The sequence below is a fragment of the Pyxicephalus adspersus genome, chromosome 4 (assembly GCF_032062135.1).
Source record: "Pyxicephalus adspersus chromosome 4, UCB_Pads_2.0, whole genome shotgun sequence".
NCBI lineage: Eukaryota > Metazoa > Chordata > Amphibia > Anura > Pyxicephalidae > Pyxicephalus > Pyxicephalus adspersus.
In genome coordinates, this window is record NC_092861.1 from 62,918,003 (window position 1) to 62,931,363 (window position 13,361).

Sequence of the window (13,361 nt, forward strand, 5' to 3'; positions counted from 1 at the left end):
TAGCTGAGATAACCCCAAATAATAATAACACGTATAGACATCTAGATACAGCTCAGAAAGCCATACCATAGTCTGTACTGTATATCGATTTTTTCCACAAAAATATCTGTAATTCTCAGATATGTAGGTAGTGATGTGTTTGCTAAGTGAGCAGGCAGGTATTAGATCCAAAGGACCACAATTCTGCGTAGAAAAAAAGCTATTGGAGGTATTGTCAGTACATTAAAAGTAACCAGTTGCGAAAATCCCGGGTCAGTATCCTAGAGCGAGTTAAATGACATCTAATGTCAGTGATGGCAGACAAATTTTTTTTCGGAACACTTTTTAGTAAACATAAATGTAATAACATACACACAATAGACTTGGTGGGACACTGTAAGTCTTGGCCTTCTGTAGTTTGTGTTCTTGATAATGGAAGTCCATACTAATATATACAACAGGTTGCTGTGGTACTGCAAGTAAACATGTTTTGATAGATATACGTGATTAAGTGCTGCACATATAACTAATGATATATCTAATGTGTTCTATATCTATTGTATGTGTTCTGCAGAGTAGCTGTGTTGTGTTCAAAAAGTGAATTCTTTCTATGTAGTCTTATAAAGTATTTATACAGCCCCATCATCTTCTGTGGTGCTGTGCAGTGTTCACTATGAACAGTCTCAGATCTTCTCATGTTGTCAGAATCCCCGGTAAGAATGATTCTGGGTTAATGCACTCCAGTTTGTGTTTACACTGCAGTCTAGTCATCTTTTCTCTCTCACAGCACATAAATATTCCAGGCACTGGACGGGATGTATCGGACAGAGAGAGAGAGAATATTGTCATTGTGTCTGTGGAAATGCTTTTTATCTCCGTCCTGAGGAAGAACCCCTGAACTCTGGCACAATTGCTGTTTTATGAAAACAGATGGTATTTCCTCTATTGATCACTAGGGAAATGAGCACGATCACCATAATATTCACCTTGTTTAAAACATTGTGTTGGGCTTGTTTGTACTCCACCAGTGTACAAGTAATAGACGTGTTTTTCAACACTCTTCAGTGTTCAAAACAAGTGTGTCAGTTTGTCAGGAATCCACTGGAAAAGTGAGACCAATGAAAACTCTTTGGTGGGTGCTTGTGTTATTATATATATAATATAGTATTAAGCATGTTTTTGTAGTTATTCATATTTAGACACATCTTTTATAAATAAAAAAGGAACATCCATCTCATAATTGAATTTAGTTAACGTAATTGTAACAAATTAGTTTTAAGTCTAGAAATATGCAAAATGTGTCTCCAGAGTACATTTGTGTTTATTTGTTTTAGGGTATCTAGCTAGATTTCTTTAGTTCTTTTTACTTTTTGATATATTACTGTTGGATTAGAAACCATTAGGTTGTTATTGCTGTGCTTTCCATGGTGGGAAATTCACACTGTTTGTCCTAGACCCCAAAATCAAAAGGGCCGAAAGTGAAGTGGATGTTCAATAGAAATAGAGGGACAACTGTCTAAGAGAGAATTTCCGTCACATTGGAATCATATCCTCTCATGTCCCTCTTGTGTCTACAGGAGGATAGGAAGTGAAGGCAAATCTATTAAATAGGACAAATTGCAAATATAAAAATGGCAATGGTTTGAATTTTCATATTTTATAGGTTTAATAGTTTCCATCTTTCTGTACATACATATACAACATAAGTGTTTCTTTTTTGAAAACTGATTTTATAGAAAGAGACTTACCTGTTTTTGTCTTGTAACTTTGTTATTTCATTTGTTTGATCAGATATTTGTCTCTCTAATTTATTTGTTGAAAAGGAGTGTTCTAATAGTTGAAGTTCCAGACGACTTGTTTGGTTGAATACCTGTTTTGAAGATAACAAGGAAAGTAATTAAACTATAACATAAGTATTATTGACCAAAAGGTCTTATCTTGTAGAGAAAGAGAAAAGTAGTTACTTAAAATCAGTTGATTATAGCCTTTGTGTTGTGTCTAGACAATCGTCACTAATATCACAGATAGGTTTAGGATTCACAATCAAACTCTCCAATTACAGTAATAATAATTAAAATTGTGGAAGCTATTCCATTTACACATTCAGACAAAGAACCCCATCATACATTAAACACATTGTGATTTTTTTTGAAGTGGTTAAATTAATCCTGTTGTAGGAGAAACATAGAGGCTACCCTTTCCGATATCTCTTTTTGAAAATGGTAAGCGTATGTCTTTTCCTAGTTTTCGTTCCTGTTTTTTAACATTAAAATGGAACTTTGCAGAATAACTTATTAGGCAGATGGTGATAGCAGAAAGGGACAGGCAATGCCCCTTCTGCACTAAACCATTTTACCTGCCATATTTCTCCGCGAACTGTCAAAATCACTGGTGGCCAATCAGTGGTTGCCAGGGAGACCCGGCAATTGCGGCTTCCCACGCGTTTGCTGGGAATAAATTAAATCCTGCACGCCTGCGCAGGAATTACATCTTCCGAGCATGACCAATCAAGATGGCAGGAGAGTGTCTTGAAGAAGAAAAGAAGTAGGATGGCAGTGCCCTGTGATGGAGCGGGGATAGGTGAGTGATGCGTGTTGAGTTCTGCTTTAAACAACTCAACAGAAAGGGTTAAAGTGTGTCTAACAATAAGCATGTATTTATATACCTTTTATTCTGGCGACATCTCTAACACTAAGGGTCCCTATACTTTCTAGTCAAAAGTACAAGGAGGTAGGGAATTTTTTCCTATCGACAATACTAAAAATTTGATAAATGCCATAACCCTTCCCAAGTGTAATCTATTGCATCATGTGCCTATGTGTATGAACCTGAAAGTAGCATAGTCAAACATCAGCCCAACTTCCCACAATCCATACACCTTAAGTCACAGACACCCACCTCTTGTCAGAGCTGACAAGGTGCTGAAGAAAAGGCAAGCCCTAGAATAGGGGTGTCTTATTTAAAATTAAAGGTCACTTTGCACTAAAATGCAGGTCTGCATTTGTGGCTGGCCTCATCCCCTCTTATTGTCGGACATCACAAATGGATGTCGGTAAGGCCTAGGATACAAATGCTCATGAAATGTTGCTACAGTGCTGTGCAAGAGAGTGTTTTTCAAGATTCCCACAAGAATATTCACTGTCATCACCTTGCCTAGGCAAACCCTCCAGAATACCGGCTAACGTAAGATAAATTTTCTCCGGAAGTGTTTATTTTTCCATAATTCAGCATTTTAATAGCGGGAGATAAGAGCAGTTACATTTTATTGCACTTTAGGTTGTAACAAATCAGTTGGAGTAAGGTGTACTGCTCTATTTTTTTCTTCACTTGACTTTTTATAATATAGAAATATTTATTTTTACAAACATTGTATTGAGAAAAGTCAAAAATATCAAGGCCAAAAATAAGGATTTTGCTGAAATACCACTTAGGCCATTCATGGAGACTTCAGTGTCATTCATTTTTTTATATTTCATAAGGTTTACTTGTACTGTATTTATATTATCAGGCTGAGTTGTTTAAATGTACATTTCCAGTAATTTCCTATTAGTTGTCAGTATGAAACAGAAGAAGACCGATACAGCACACATCAGTGGGGCACATGACAATTTTTTTTACAGTGCCTTCATTTTTTTCTGTGACATTTGTCTTCTGCTGAGATCACACTGAGGAATTTTATTTATTTAATTGATGTCAGTCTCTCGGAAGGAAGACAATACTTTGGATATTTGCAGAATTTGCCTCATCATGTTGCATGCTGTTCAGACAATACTATTTGTTTAACTATTACATGTATTTCTTTCATCTGGGGCTTGTTTCTGTTTACAGGAAGACCTCATTACTCATTTCCGTCAAGTTAAATATGACTTGAGGATATGATTTCACATTGTAATGTCCTTGAAAAAGCAATCTTCTTTTTTCTTTTTTTTTTTTACTTCTTTTTGCATAGAATCAGCTGCCTATGTGTCTGTGTAAATTTTTTTAGTTTAGTGTAGTAGTGTACACTGTAGTGTAAGAGCATATTCACACCTGCTTTTTAAAACACACGTTTTTAGTATGCATTGTCAAGGTCAGTTGTGCAGGTATTTGCAGTATAATGTATATAAGGTGCACCATTCATTTCTATTAATAATGCAACTAATGGAAATCTCACCTAAAAAAAAAAAAAAAAAGCAAGCAAGGTTTTCGTAAAACCTCCTACTCAAAGGCACAGAGGGAGTAATTATTCCACTAAAATGGTCTAAAATTCTACTTGTGTTTTAGGTACTGTGTATGGTACATTAAAGCATGCCTAAAGCACATAATGATGAACAGGCACCTCCAGACAAGCCAGCGCACCTAAAGCTACGTACACACTTCCAATTATTATCGTCGGAAAACGAACGACGAACGTTCCTGCACGATATATACAAACGATCGTATAGCACCGATCCTGCACATAGAGGTAACGACACGATCGTTCGTAGATATTGTACACACAATAGATACGATCGTTTAAGCGATAGAGGAACTATGTGCACGACAGGAAAGTGAACGGACGTTTGTTCATCACGCATGCTCTGAACATGGACGAACGACCGTACACACGAACGATGTTCAACGATCGTTGTCCAATCCGATCCGCCGGTCCGGTCGTTCGTTTCCAACGAGTTTCCTCGTTCGTCGGCGTCGTTGGTTACTCTTTTACGAACGATTTTTTGCCCAATCGATCGTTCGTCGTTCGATTGGAACTATAAAAATTGGAAGTGTGTACGCACCTTTAAAAATAACTAATCTTGGTCGTTGACAATGAGATTAGATCTTAGTCTCTTAAAATTTCCTGGGGATTCCTAGCTGAAATGTGAATGCCTAGATACTTTGATTAGCCTGCCATTGTACAGTCCATCAGTGTAATGCAGAATGTATGTTTTAAATGTGTTTTAAGAATTTTTTTTCTTCTTAGTATATGGCCTCTATCTCAAGTACGCACAGTAATAAAAATTTAGGTGAGGAGCTTGCATGGAGGCTACTCTTGATAGCAGTAGCTGAGGCGATGTCTAGGAACAATAACAGACTACAGTTTAAAAAGGAAATATATTCTAACTAACCTTTTAAACTCGGTATCATATTGGTTCCAAACCACAGAAATCACATCACTATTCTTTTGGAGCCCTTGCTTTGCTTTTTTTAAAATGACATGGTGGTTATATTTTATCAGTGTTCTTTACATTTCTCGATTATTTTACAGTGTATTTATTACTAGTGTTATTGCTCTGCATTCCGTGGTGCAGATATTTACTGTATTTAAGATGTTGCTGTGATTTTCGTTAATATAGTTTTTTCACATTGAAATTTTTCACATTATTTTTTATTGCAGCATTGAACTCTATCCATGTTAGGAATATATGACAACATCTAGCTAAGCTGATTTATAGGGAACAGATCTGCTTTGGTCTGGCAAGAGTGAAAACAAAAGTCTGATTCAAAGATTTATAGAGCATTTTACAGACCTTGTTGCTTCCTGTGCGGTTGGATGGCAGACAGATTTTACATAAATATCACAAAGTTTACATGACCTGGTCTGGCAAAACATTTTTTCTTAAATTGGACATGTAATGAAAATGTGTTTGTTTTCTCATCACTGTGAGCAATAATATGGTGTTAGTAACAAGCACAAAGCCCATTATGTCATAAAGTAATCTGTTTCTTTACCTGGGCTTCAACATCTGTAAGCTTTCTTGTCTGCTCTGCAGTTTGGTTCAGCAAGTTTGTCCCTATCTCCATCATGAAAGCTGTGTGGTTTTGCACTGCATGCTTCTGCATTTCCACCATCTCCTTTTTCATATTGTCTTGGATGTAACTTTCAAGCTGCAAAACAAACATAAAGTACACAAATTAATTTACTACTCTTGCAAGCAGGTGTTACTAATATCAATAAAATATGAATTGCTTTTAGGCAAATTATCTGCGATATAATGCAACTGTACTAAATTCATTACAAACTGCAGTGGATTTGTTTTGGGAATTTCTGTTCTGTAAATCTTAGTTACAAAAGGGTATGGAGTGGACTGGAGTGCAGCTTATTTATATGAATTAACTGACTGATTTCAGAATAATATAATCAAGGAGGTAGGGAAATAGGTGGAAAATGTAGTTCTTATGTGTTGCCCAAAGTGCATTTGCTGTCATAGGGCCGTCACAATTACTATATATTTTAGTTCTGCGCTGTAAAACTGCAGAATATAGAAAAACCCAGACACAGCAAGATTACATTTTCCTCTCTCCATTCTAAAACCATTTTCTCTACGTAATGTAAACTGGGCTATATAGAAGAACATTAGTCTTCAGCAATTGGATGGCTATCTCTCTGTATGAGGCAGAATCCTTAACCTCTCCGGTACAGCAACTGTTCTATAAATGAGGGAATAACACCCTTTAGTGTCTTATTTAGGGAGAATTATGGCTGAGTAATGAATAGCTAATGAGGTTGTCTGTGAAGGATATAAGCCTTTACAATGACCCCTGAGAAAATTTTGTTGACTGATGCAATGGAAAGGTAGTAGAAGCATGCTTGATGTGTTTTTGCCGAAAAGCCACATAGCAGAATTAAATGACACTTCTGTACAAACTCCTCATTACCATGGCAAAGTATTTTTCTTTCCCAAACTGATTTTTCAGAAATAGGCCACTTATCCTTAGTCAACTTTCAGGAACATACTCAACATTTTTATCCACACAGGTAGCACAGTCACCATGGAAGATCAAGATGAGAGGAGGGATAATTGTGGAAATCCCCTGATGCAATTACTTATTCCCAACCCCTGGTGTTGAGAAGTTTTCATCGCTATCGGTCATTTGATTTACATCAAATTGTCCTTGGGAAAGGCCAGTAGAGCTAGTAAAATGGCAGTAATGTCAGTTAGCCTGGGCTTCAAGAAGCTATAATACAACCTGTGTACAGCACCAATTAGAAAACAGGGAAAAAAGGTTTTGATCAGCTCTGCCATCTTGGTAGTGTACTTATTGCAAGCTTCAGCTCAAAACAACGTTTTGCTTACAAAAGGATTTCATATTTTGATTGCCCTTCTTGACATAAAAAAATACCATACCAAGGCATAAAACATCACAAAGTATGCAGCTAATGGACATAAAAGGGAGTCTAAGTGTTGAAGTTTTGTTGCCCTTAAGAGTCTACAGTAATCTACCACTTACTGTGTATTCTAGAAATTTATGTTTGCTGTCAGTGATTTAACTTTGAACTTGTATTCTACAACCACCCCAAAAGATAACATTTTATTTTAACATCATACAATTATTCGGTTCTTTGAAGATGAGGTCTTCAAAGAACCGAACACTGATAAGTAATTTTAAATGTATATGATACATTGTTAAAGCCTAACTCTGGCCAAAAGTTTTTCTTTCTTGGGTTCAAAAATGTATTTCAAGTTATTGTTTTGTGTCTTCATTAGTGATATTTTCCAGTACTGCAGCACTAAGTCAAAACTTCATAGGTCAGTATAAAAGTTCCATAAACTGAGCCTGTCATTATCTTGTGAGGCTTAAAAAGTTAAAGGTAAAAAGTGAAATGTAGAAAAAGAAACAAAAGAATCTATGCATTTACTAAATACACATATATTTATCTAATGTATTATACATCAAAACCTCCTTCTTATTTTTTTACATTACATTTTTACTGTGAAGAAAAACACCATATTCAATTCAGATGTTTCTTATTCATATGTTATCTATAAATAGATAACATTTCTACAGCTGCCATGGAATAGAGAAAATTGCTTGTCATCCTGTTAATTCTATGGTTTCTCGTCTTCTAAAAAGCTCTACAGTTTGAGGGGGGATTAGCAAACTTTCATAACTGCCTCTTTTTAGCTAATTTTGTTCAATATTTTGTTCAATACAGCAGGGGGCATATACGTTGTTACCAGAAAGTTCTTTTCTATAATGCATGTGGTGTATAGAATTGATGTGTTTTGACCACTCATCCCCCTTTGCCATAGACTTTTTCACTGTGAAAACAAATGTTTAATGATTGATGAGATGTGGTAGCTATGATGGTGGGCACAAGTTGTCCGGTTTATTCTGGACATATTAAATACAATCAGAACAGGCTTTTCATCACTCTTCTCAGTAGTCTCAGTTAAGAGTTTGTTAGTGCTTCTGCAAGCACATGGGTAATCCAGTTTCATGCAAAAAGCAATACGTAACTGCCATCCAGTCACTGTGTTAAAGAAATGTCATCAGAAACTACTTGCAAACTGACTGTCATATATGTTACCTTGGACATTTATCAAAATTCTTCCAGTTTTTAATCTAGACAACAAGCCTTGTACAGGCAAATGCAAAATTGCTTTCTAAAACAAAGCGCACAGGAGCATTCCACACAGAATAAAACTCTAGTAGTCATCCTACTCACACCTACTAACGTCTAACATCAGTGGCAGATATAGCCTAATCATTGTCTCTAAGTCCATTTATGTTTGATGAACGCAGGAGAGCCGTTTAAACTACATACGTACTCTTCCTAAACTGACGGATAGCAAAACTAAAAAATTACATGCATAATTCCCCCTTACCTACTTGTCCTTCTCTTATTTAAACCCTTATCTATATTATGCTTGCTATTCCATGTACCATGAGACGTCTTCCACTTACAAACCTTGAAAGCTACAGAACAATGTCTTTTAGAACTACATTTACTACCATAGAGTCGAGTTTTTAAGGATGCAAATGGCTGAACAGTGTTTATTACAGCAACAGGTTTACCACTTGGTAACATGGGGCAACAGGTTTCAACCTAAGCCTTTTCAGTGCACCGTTTGTAAAATCTAAACAAAAACCCCTTGAACCATAACTGCGTCAGTTTTCAGGCTCATGGATCTCCTGTTGTATGATAACTTCCAAAATCTCTTCATGGAGATAAACTGATTTGTGTATTCATGCAGCCAGTCAACTATTTATAGATTTATGGAACCAGCAAGTGAACTATACACACATAGAACATTTACATTTGTTACTCATCTGAGTGTCTATATATATTACATGATACTGTTTAATATGTACAATACTGCTTTATTATTTCATCCTCTGAAGCTAACATTTCATATTGCTCCTGGTGGTCAGAAAATTTCTGCTGTCATGTATTCTGTCTACAGTGATAAATAATGGGTCTTTCTGGCTGTAGTTTCCACACCACTTCATGGACCTGGATAGACCAAGGAATGTAAGGGCATGATTTTAGAGCTAAAACAGTCTTGTTAGATGTGTTTGCCCTTAACAAATTCTTGACCTCAGTTTACAAAAACTGTCATGAAGGATGGAGAAGAGTCAAAGATCAAACATCTAATGTGATATTTTATTTCACAGAGATTCACTATTACCTACCACAAACAAACATTGTACACATGAGAGGTTAAGAGTTTGTAAGCCAAACTTGGTTAGCAATACAAACTGATACTCAATGCAGGTCAATAGGAAATGTTTTAATGGTGGTATATCGTATAGATAGTACAACAGCCAGCTACTACCAGAAAGGTTTAGCAATATTTAGTACATTTACACTGTGAAATTTCTCTTGCTTTCAAATTAAATTAAAGCGGAAATATAGTTTAAAAAATTCTGAGCAAGCATGATTTTTATTGTAGAAGGGACAGACAGGTGATGTCCCTTCTGCAATGAAACCTACTAACCTGCAACTTTTGGGGCTGCACAACCATACAGGAGCTACATCATCCCGGCCTGGCCAATCAAGATGGCCATAGATACAATGCCTGGAACAGGACCAGATGAAAATTATGCCAGTGGTGCAGTCAGGACAAGTGAGTGTAAGAAAACATTGCAATCAGCCAGATATGTTTTTTTTTTTTTTATTCCAGAAAGGACTTTGAATTTCTTTTCTGCAATAAACAATCTGCCTGGTCACAGTTTTATATTTTATAGGTTTAATTCCAGATTAGCATGGAACCTAGGCATCCAACTCAAGGGCCATATAGTACAGCAAGGCCCAACTTGCTAATACACAGTAGAATTTCTCTCTGTTCAAATAAAAGTGAATTAGAATCCAGACATGTAATTAAAGGGCCACAGTAAAATGTCTCTGTTTTCTGGATTTTTTTCAGCGGCTCAGCATATTAAGAGCAATTGTATCTGGCAGAAAATTTGTCAAAACTGCCATTCCTCTTATCAAATTCCTATTGAAAATGTATCCAAATTCAGTTTTAATGACAATCATTAGTGGACAAAGCAGTGAAAGTGTGTATAAATGTGTCGTCCATTTATTGTTACTTACAGCACCCTGTGAGCTCAAAACCACCATTTTGTTATGCTGACTGGTTGTAGCACATTACAAATAATTTTTTTTCCATTAAGACCTTCCTTGTAGACTCCTGCCATACATGAGGCCATGCACTATTAAGCTGTTCAGTGAGAATCTGTTTACTTGTCAAGTCCTGCTATGGGCACCATTAGTTTTGTGTATATTTCTTAAATTAAGCTGCTTTTATGAGAAATCTAATCCTTTTCTCCAGAGTACATGTTTAGTGTTGACATGTGAACATCTAGATTATGGGTGACATTTGTAAAATGACTGGCCGACCTCACCTTTCTACAACCAGTATTTTCCACTGATTGCCACTTCCCTAAACTAATCCCAAAACACCAAATCCCTTTGACCCTGTCAGGGAACACTTGCTGTGCAGGAATGCAATTCATATTACATGAAGACTGCTTCTAAAGGAATTTGCCTTTGGTTTCTTTTGCATATTTGTAAGGGAGTAGCAATCTTTAAAAGAAAAAAAATTGGTGTTTTAGTAAAGCAGACCGTGCACCACCTGGCTCAGCCTTTTAGCCTGTCAAAGTGGTGGATCTGTGTTTGGTTTTGCTATACATGCATATGTCAAATTCCAAAAAACTAAACGTTGGATTTTGTTTAGCAAAACTTTTACATTAGGCTGTCCATAGTATTAGAAGTACAACCAGAGACCATCATTCATTGTTTGCCTACTGATCATCATTCCCATTTGTTTTTGAATTGGTCTATGTAGATCAAATAAAACAAGTTCTATGGCTGTCTGTTACTGTATCAGACATTTAAAGAGAGGGCACATTTTTAACATTCGTTCTCATTACTCTTCTCACCAGTTTTAGTGTATCATGGCTTATACTATTTAAGGCTACAAGTATTGCATCTAGCCAGCAAAGAGAGTAATGACCGTTTTGCAAGGCGGAAGGCAAGACATGGCCTTAATTCTCTGTGGCTCAGGTCCAACATATACATTTTTTTACAGAGGATACCAGGAATGCTATATTATATAAACATTGACTAGTTCTGGTCAGACCATGGCAGCAAAGGTGCATTAATTTGGTTGTATATGAGGTCTGTGTATTTAAAGGTTATGATGAGAGGTGCAAGGTAATGGAATTGTTTACAATAGCACTTATCGTTTTTAAATATGAAGTGCTAAATCTAGAGATTTTTCAGTTTATGATTGCAACACATGAGAAATGTGCATCAGAAAATGTATTATTGTGCTGAACTAACTCAAATCTTGGTAAAGGAAGGATTTAGAAACTGCATTTTTAAAATTGCAAAATGAATTAAATCCTGGAAACATTAGTGACTGTCAGGATCACATGACCTAGATCCAGCTTGTTCCTGGAACTTTGCTTGTGCACTAAATTGCCAGAATTATTTAGTCTTGACATATCCTAGCTCCACAAATTATTTTCGAGACCTCTCATTCTCCGTGTCACATTCCTGTAAACACTGTTGGTAGGAATCTACAATTCCTTTAACATGCAGAGCAAACATGTGTGTTCAATCTCCATTTTCAGTGTCTACAGAATGTGTGTACACATCAGGTCAGGAGACTGGCTGATCCCTAAAATATAAATGCAAATGAGAAATATTTCTGTATCTTGAAGCACATAGTTTCAGTGTAAGATGATTTATGTGAACCAAAGTGGCTCACTAATATAGTAAATTACATTGTTCTATTTTTCGTTCCATAGTTCTTACCCCACTTTTACCTTTGCTTTCAATGAGTACAGTGCAATACAGCCTGCTGAAAGTGCTACATCACTCTCTCCCACCCCGGGCCACACACACAAACTGCCTAGCAATGTTTTTATAAGTCTATCACAGATATGGTATATTACTTACTGGCAACATGCCATTACCCCAGCTATTACCCTAAAATCACTTGTGTATGTCATTGTCATTAGAAAAAAAATCTAATTTCTGTGATAATAATGTAATATATTGCAGATTATCCATAAATTTGCAGTAAATTGCAGATTATGTTGTGCCCTATGCCAGCAACTTTGACATTGTTCATGATCACTGTATCCACCTATTTGTGCCATATCAACAATGTTTTTTTTTAAAAACCTTAGGTAAATAGGTAAAAAGGATGAAATGTTAGTTGACAGGATCTCATGCTTAAAGAACCGATTCAATAATTCTATAGGACCCAGAATGCACATACAGAATAAGGGATCGGTATATTTTGAGTAGACCTATCCACTTAGAAGAGATAATCGTTTGGTTTCAGTAGTCTCAGTCATAGCTAAATAAGCATCAATCATCTGAACATCTGAGCTGTATACTCATTCTGATTAAGTGCTTTAGAAGGTAATAAAAGCAGAGGATCAGAACACCAACCAGACATGACAGCTCACATAATCTCTCAGTAAAACTTCCTTTTTAATCAGGGACTCAAAGTATTGAATTTATTGGATCAGAAAGTCTTCCAAAAATGTAATCTTTCAGAAGAGCTTATGGAAGGAATAAGTGGTTGATCTACAATCTAGTAGGTTTCTTTTAGAGGAACAGATCACTTCTCATAATATATAGCTCTATTACACAGCTGATTCTGTATATTATAAGTAACCAAATTTAAACCAAATGGGGAGCACCCCTTTTATTTTTCATTATTATTAAATATCTAGGGTCATTACATTCTGAATAGCACAGAAACTTGCAGACACATAATTGTCAAGTTTCCAGTAGTGACAATAGAGATATGGACTTTAGAAAAGAAGCTATTACACTACAGATTCGCTTTTTCTTGTGATGTTGTATAAGTTTAGGCGTGTGTTAAAAGGATACTCTTATCACTTTCTCAAACATACCATACAGACTTCTTGCTTTTGTAAAATAGTATCTACCGTGTTTCCCCGATGATAAGGCATCCCCATCAAATAAGCCACCCCCCGATTTTTTCTCAAACAATTAAAATAAAGCACCCCCGCAAATAAGACATCCTCCGATACCTGATACTGTGTGCCTCTGTGTGACTCCTCGATGCTGGCTGCAGTGCAGAGTGAAACTGAAAGTAACTTCAAAGTACAAGCAAGCTGCTGATCCCTGCCCTAACAGAGTCTGTTAC

The 13,361-nt window shown here is 36.2% G+C and overlaps 2 protein-coding genes across 3 annotated transcripts in view; one reads left to right on the plus strand and one right to left on the minus strand.

The window, feature by feature from the left end:
- Positions 1–13,361, plus strand: part of MCPH1 (microcephalin 1) — a 156,964-nt gene that overhangs the window by 81,209 nt on the left and 62,394 nt on the right. The window lies entirely within an intron of this gene.
- The window catches only part of ANGPT2 (angiopoietin 2), a 38,663-nt gene that overhangs the window by 19,158 nt on the left and 6,144 nt on the right, over positions 1–13,361 (minus strand). The window contains exons 2-3 of the mRNA XM_072408429.1: positions 5,671–5,826; positions 1,728–1,849 (exon numbers count right to left, since the gene is read on the minus strand). Coding sequence (XP_072264530.1) covers positions 1,728–1,849; positions 5,671–5,826 — 278 coding nt within the window. The remainder of the gene's footprint in view (positions 1–1,727; positions 1,850–5,670; positions 5,827–13,361) is intronic.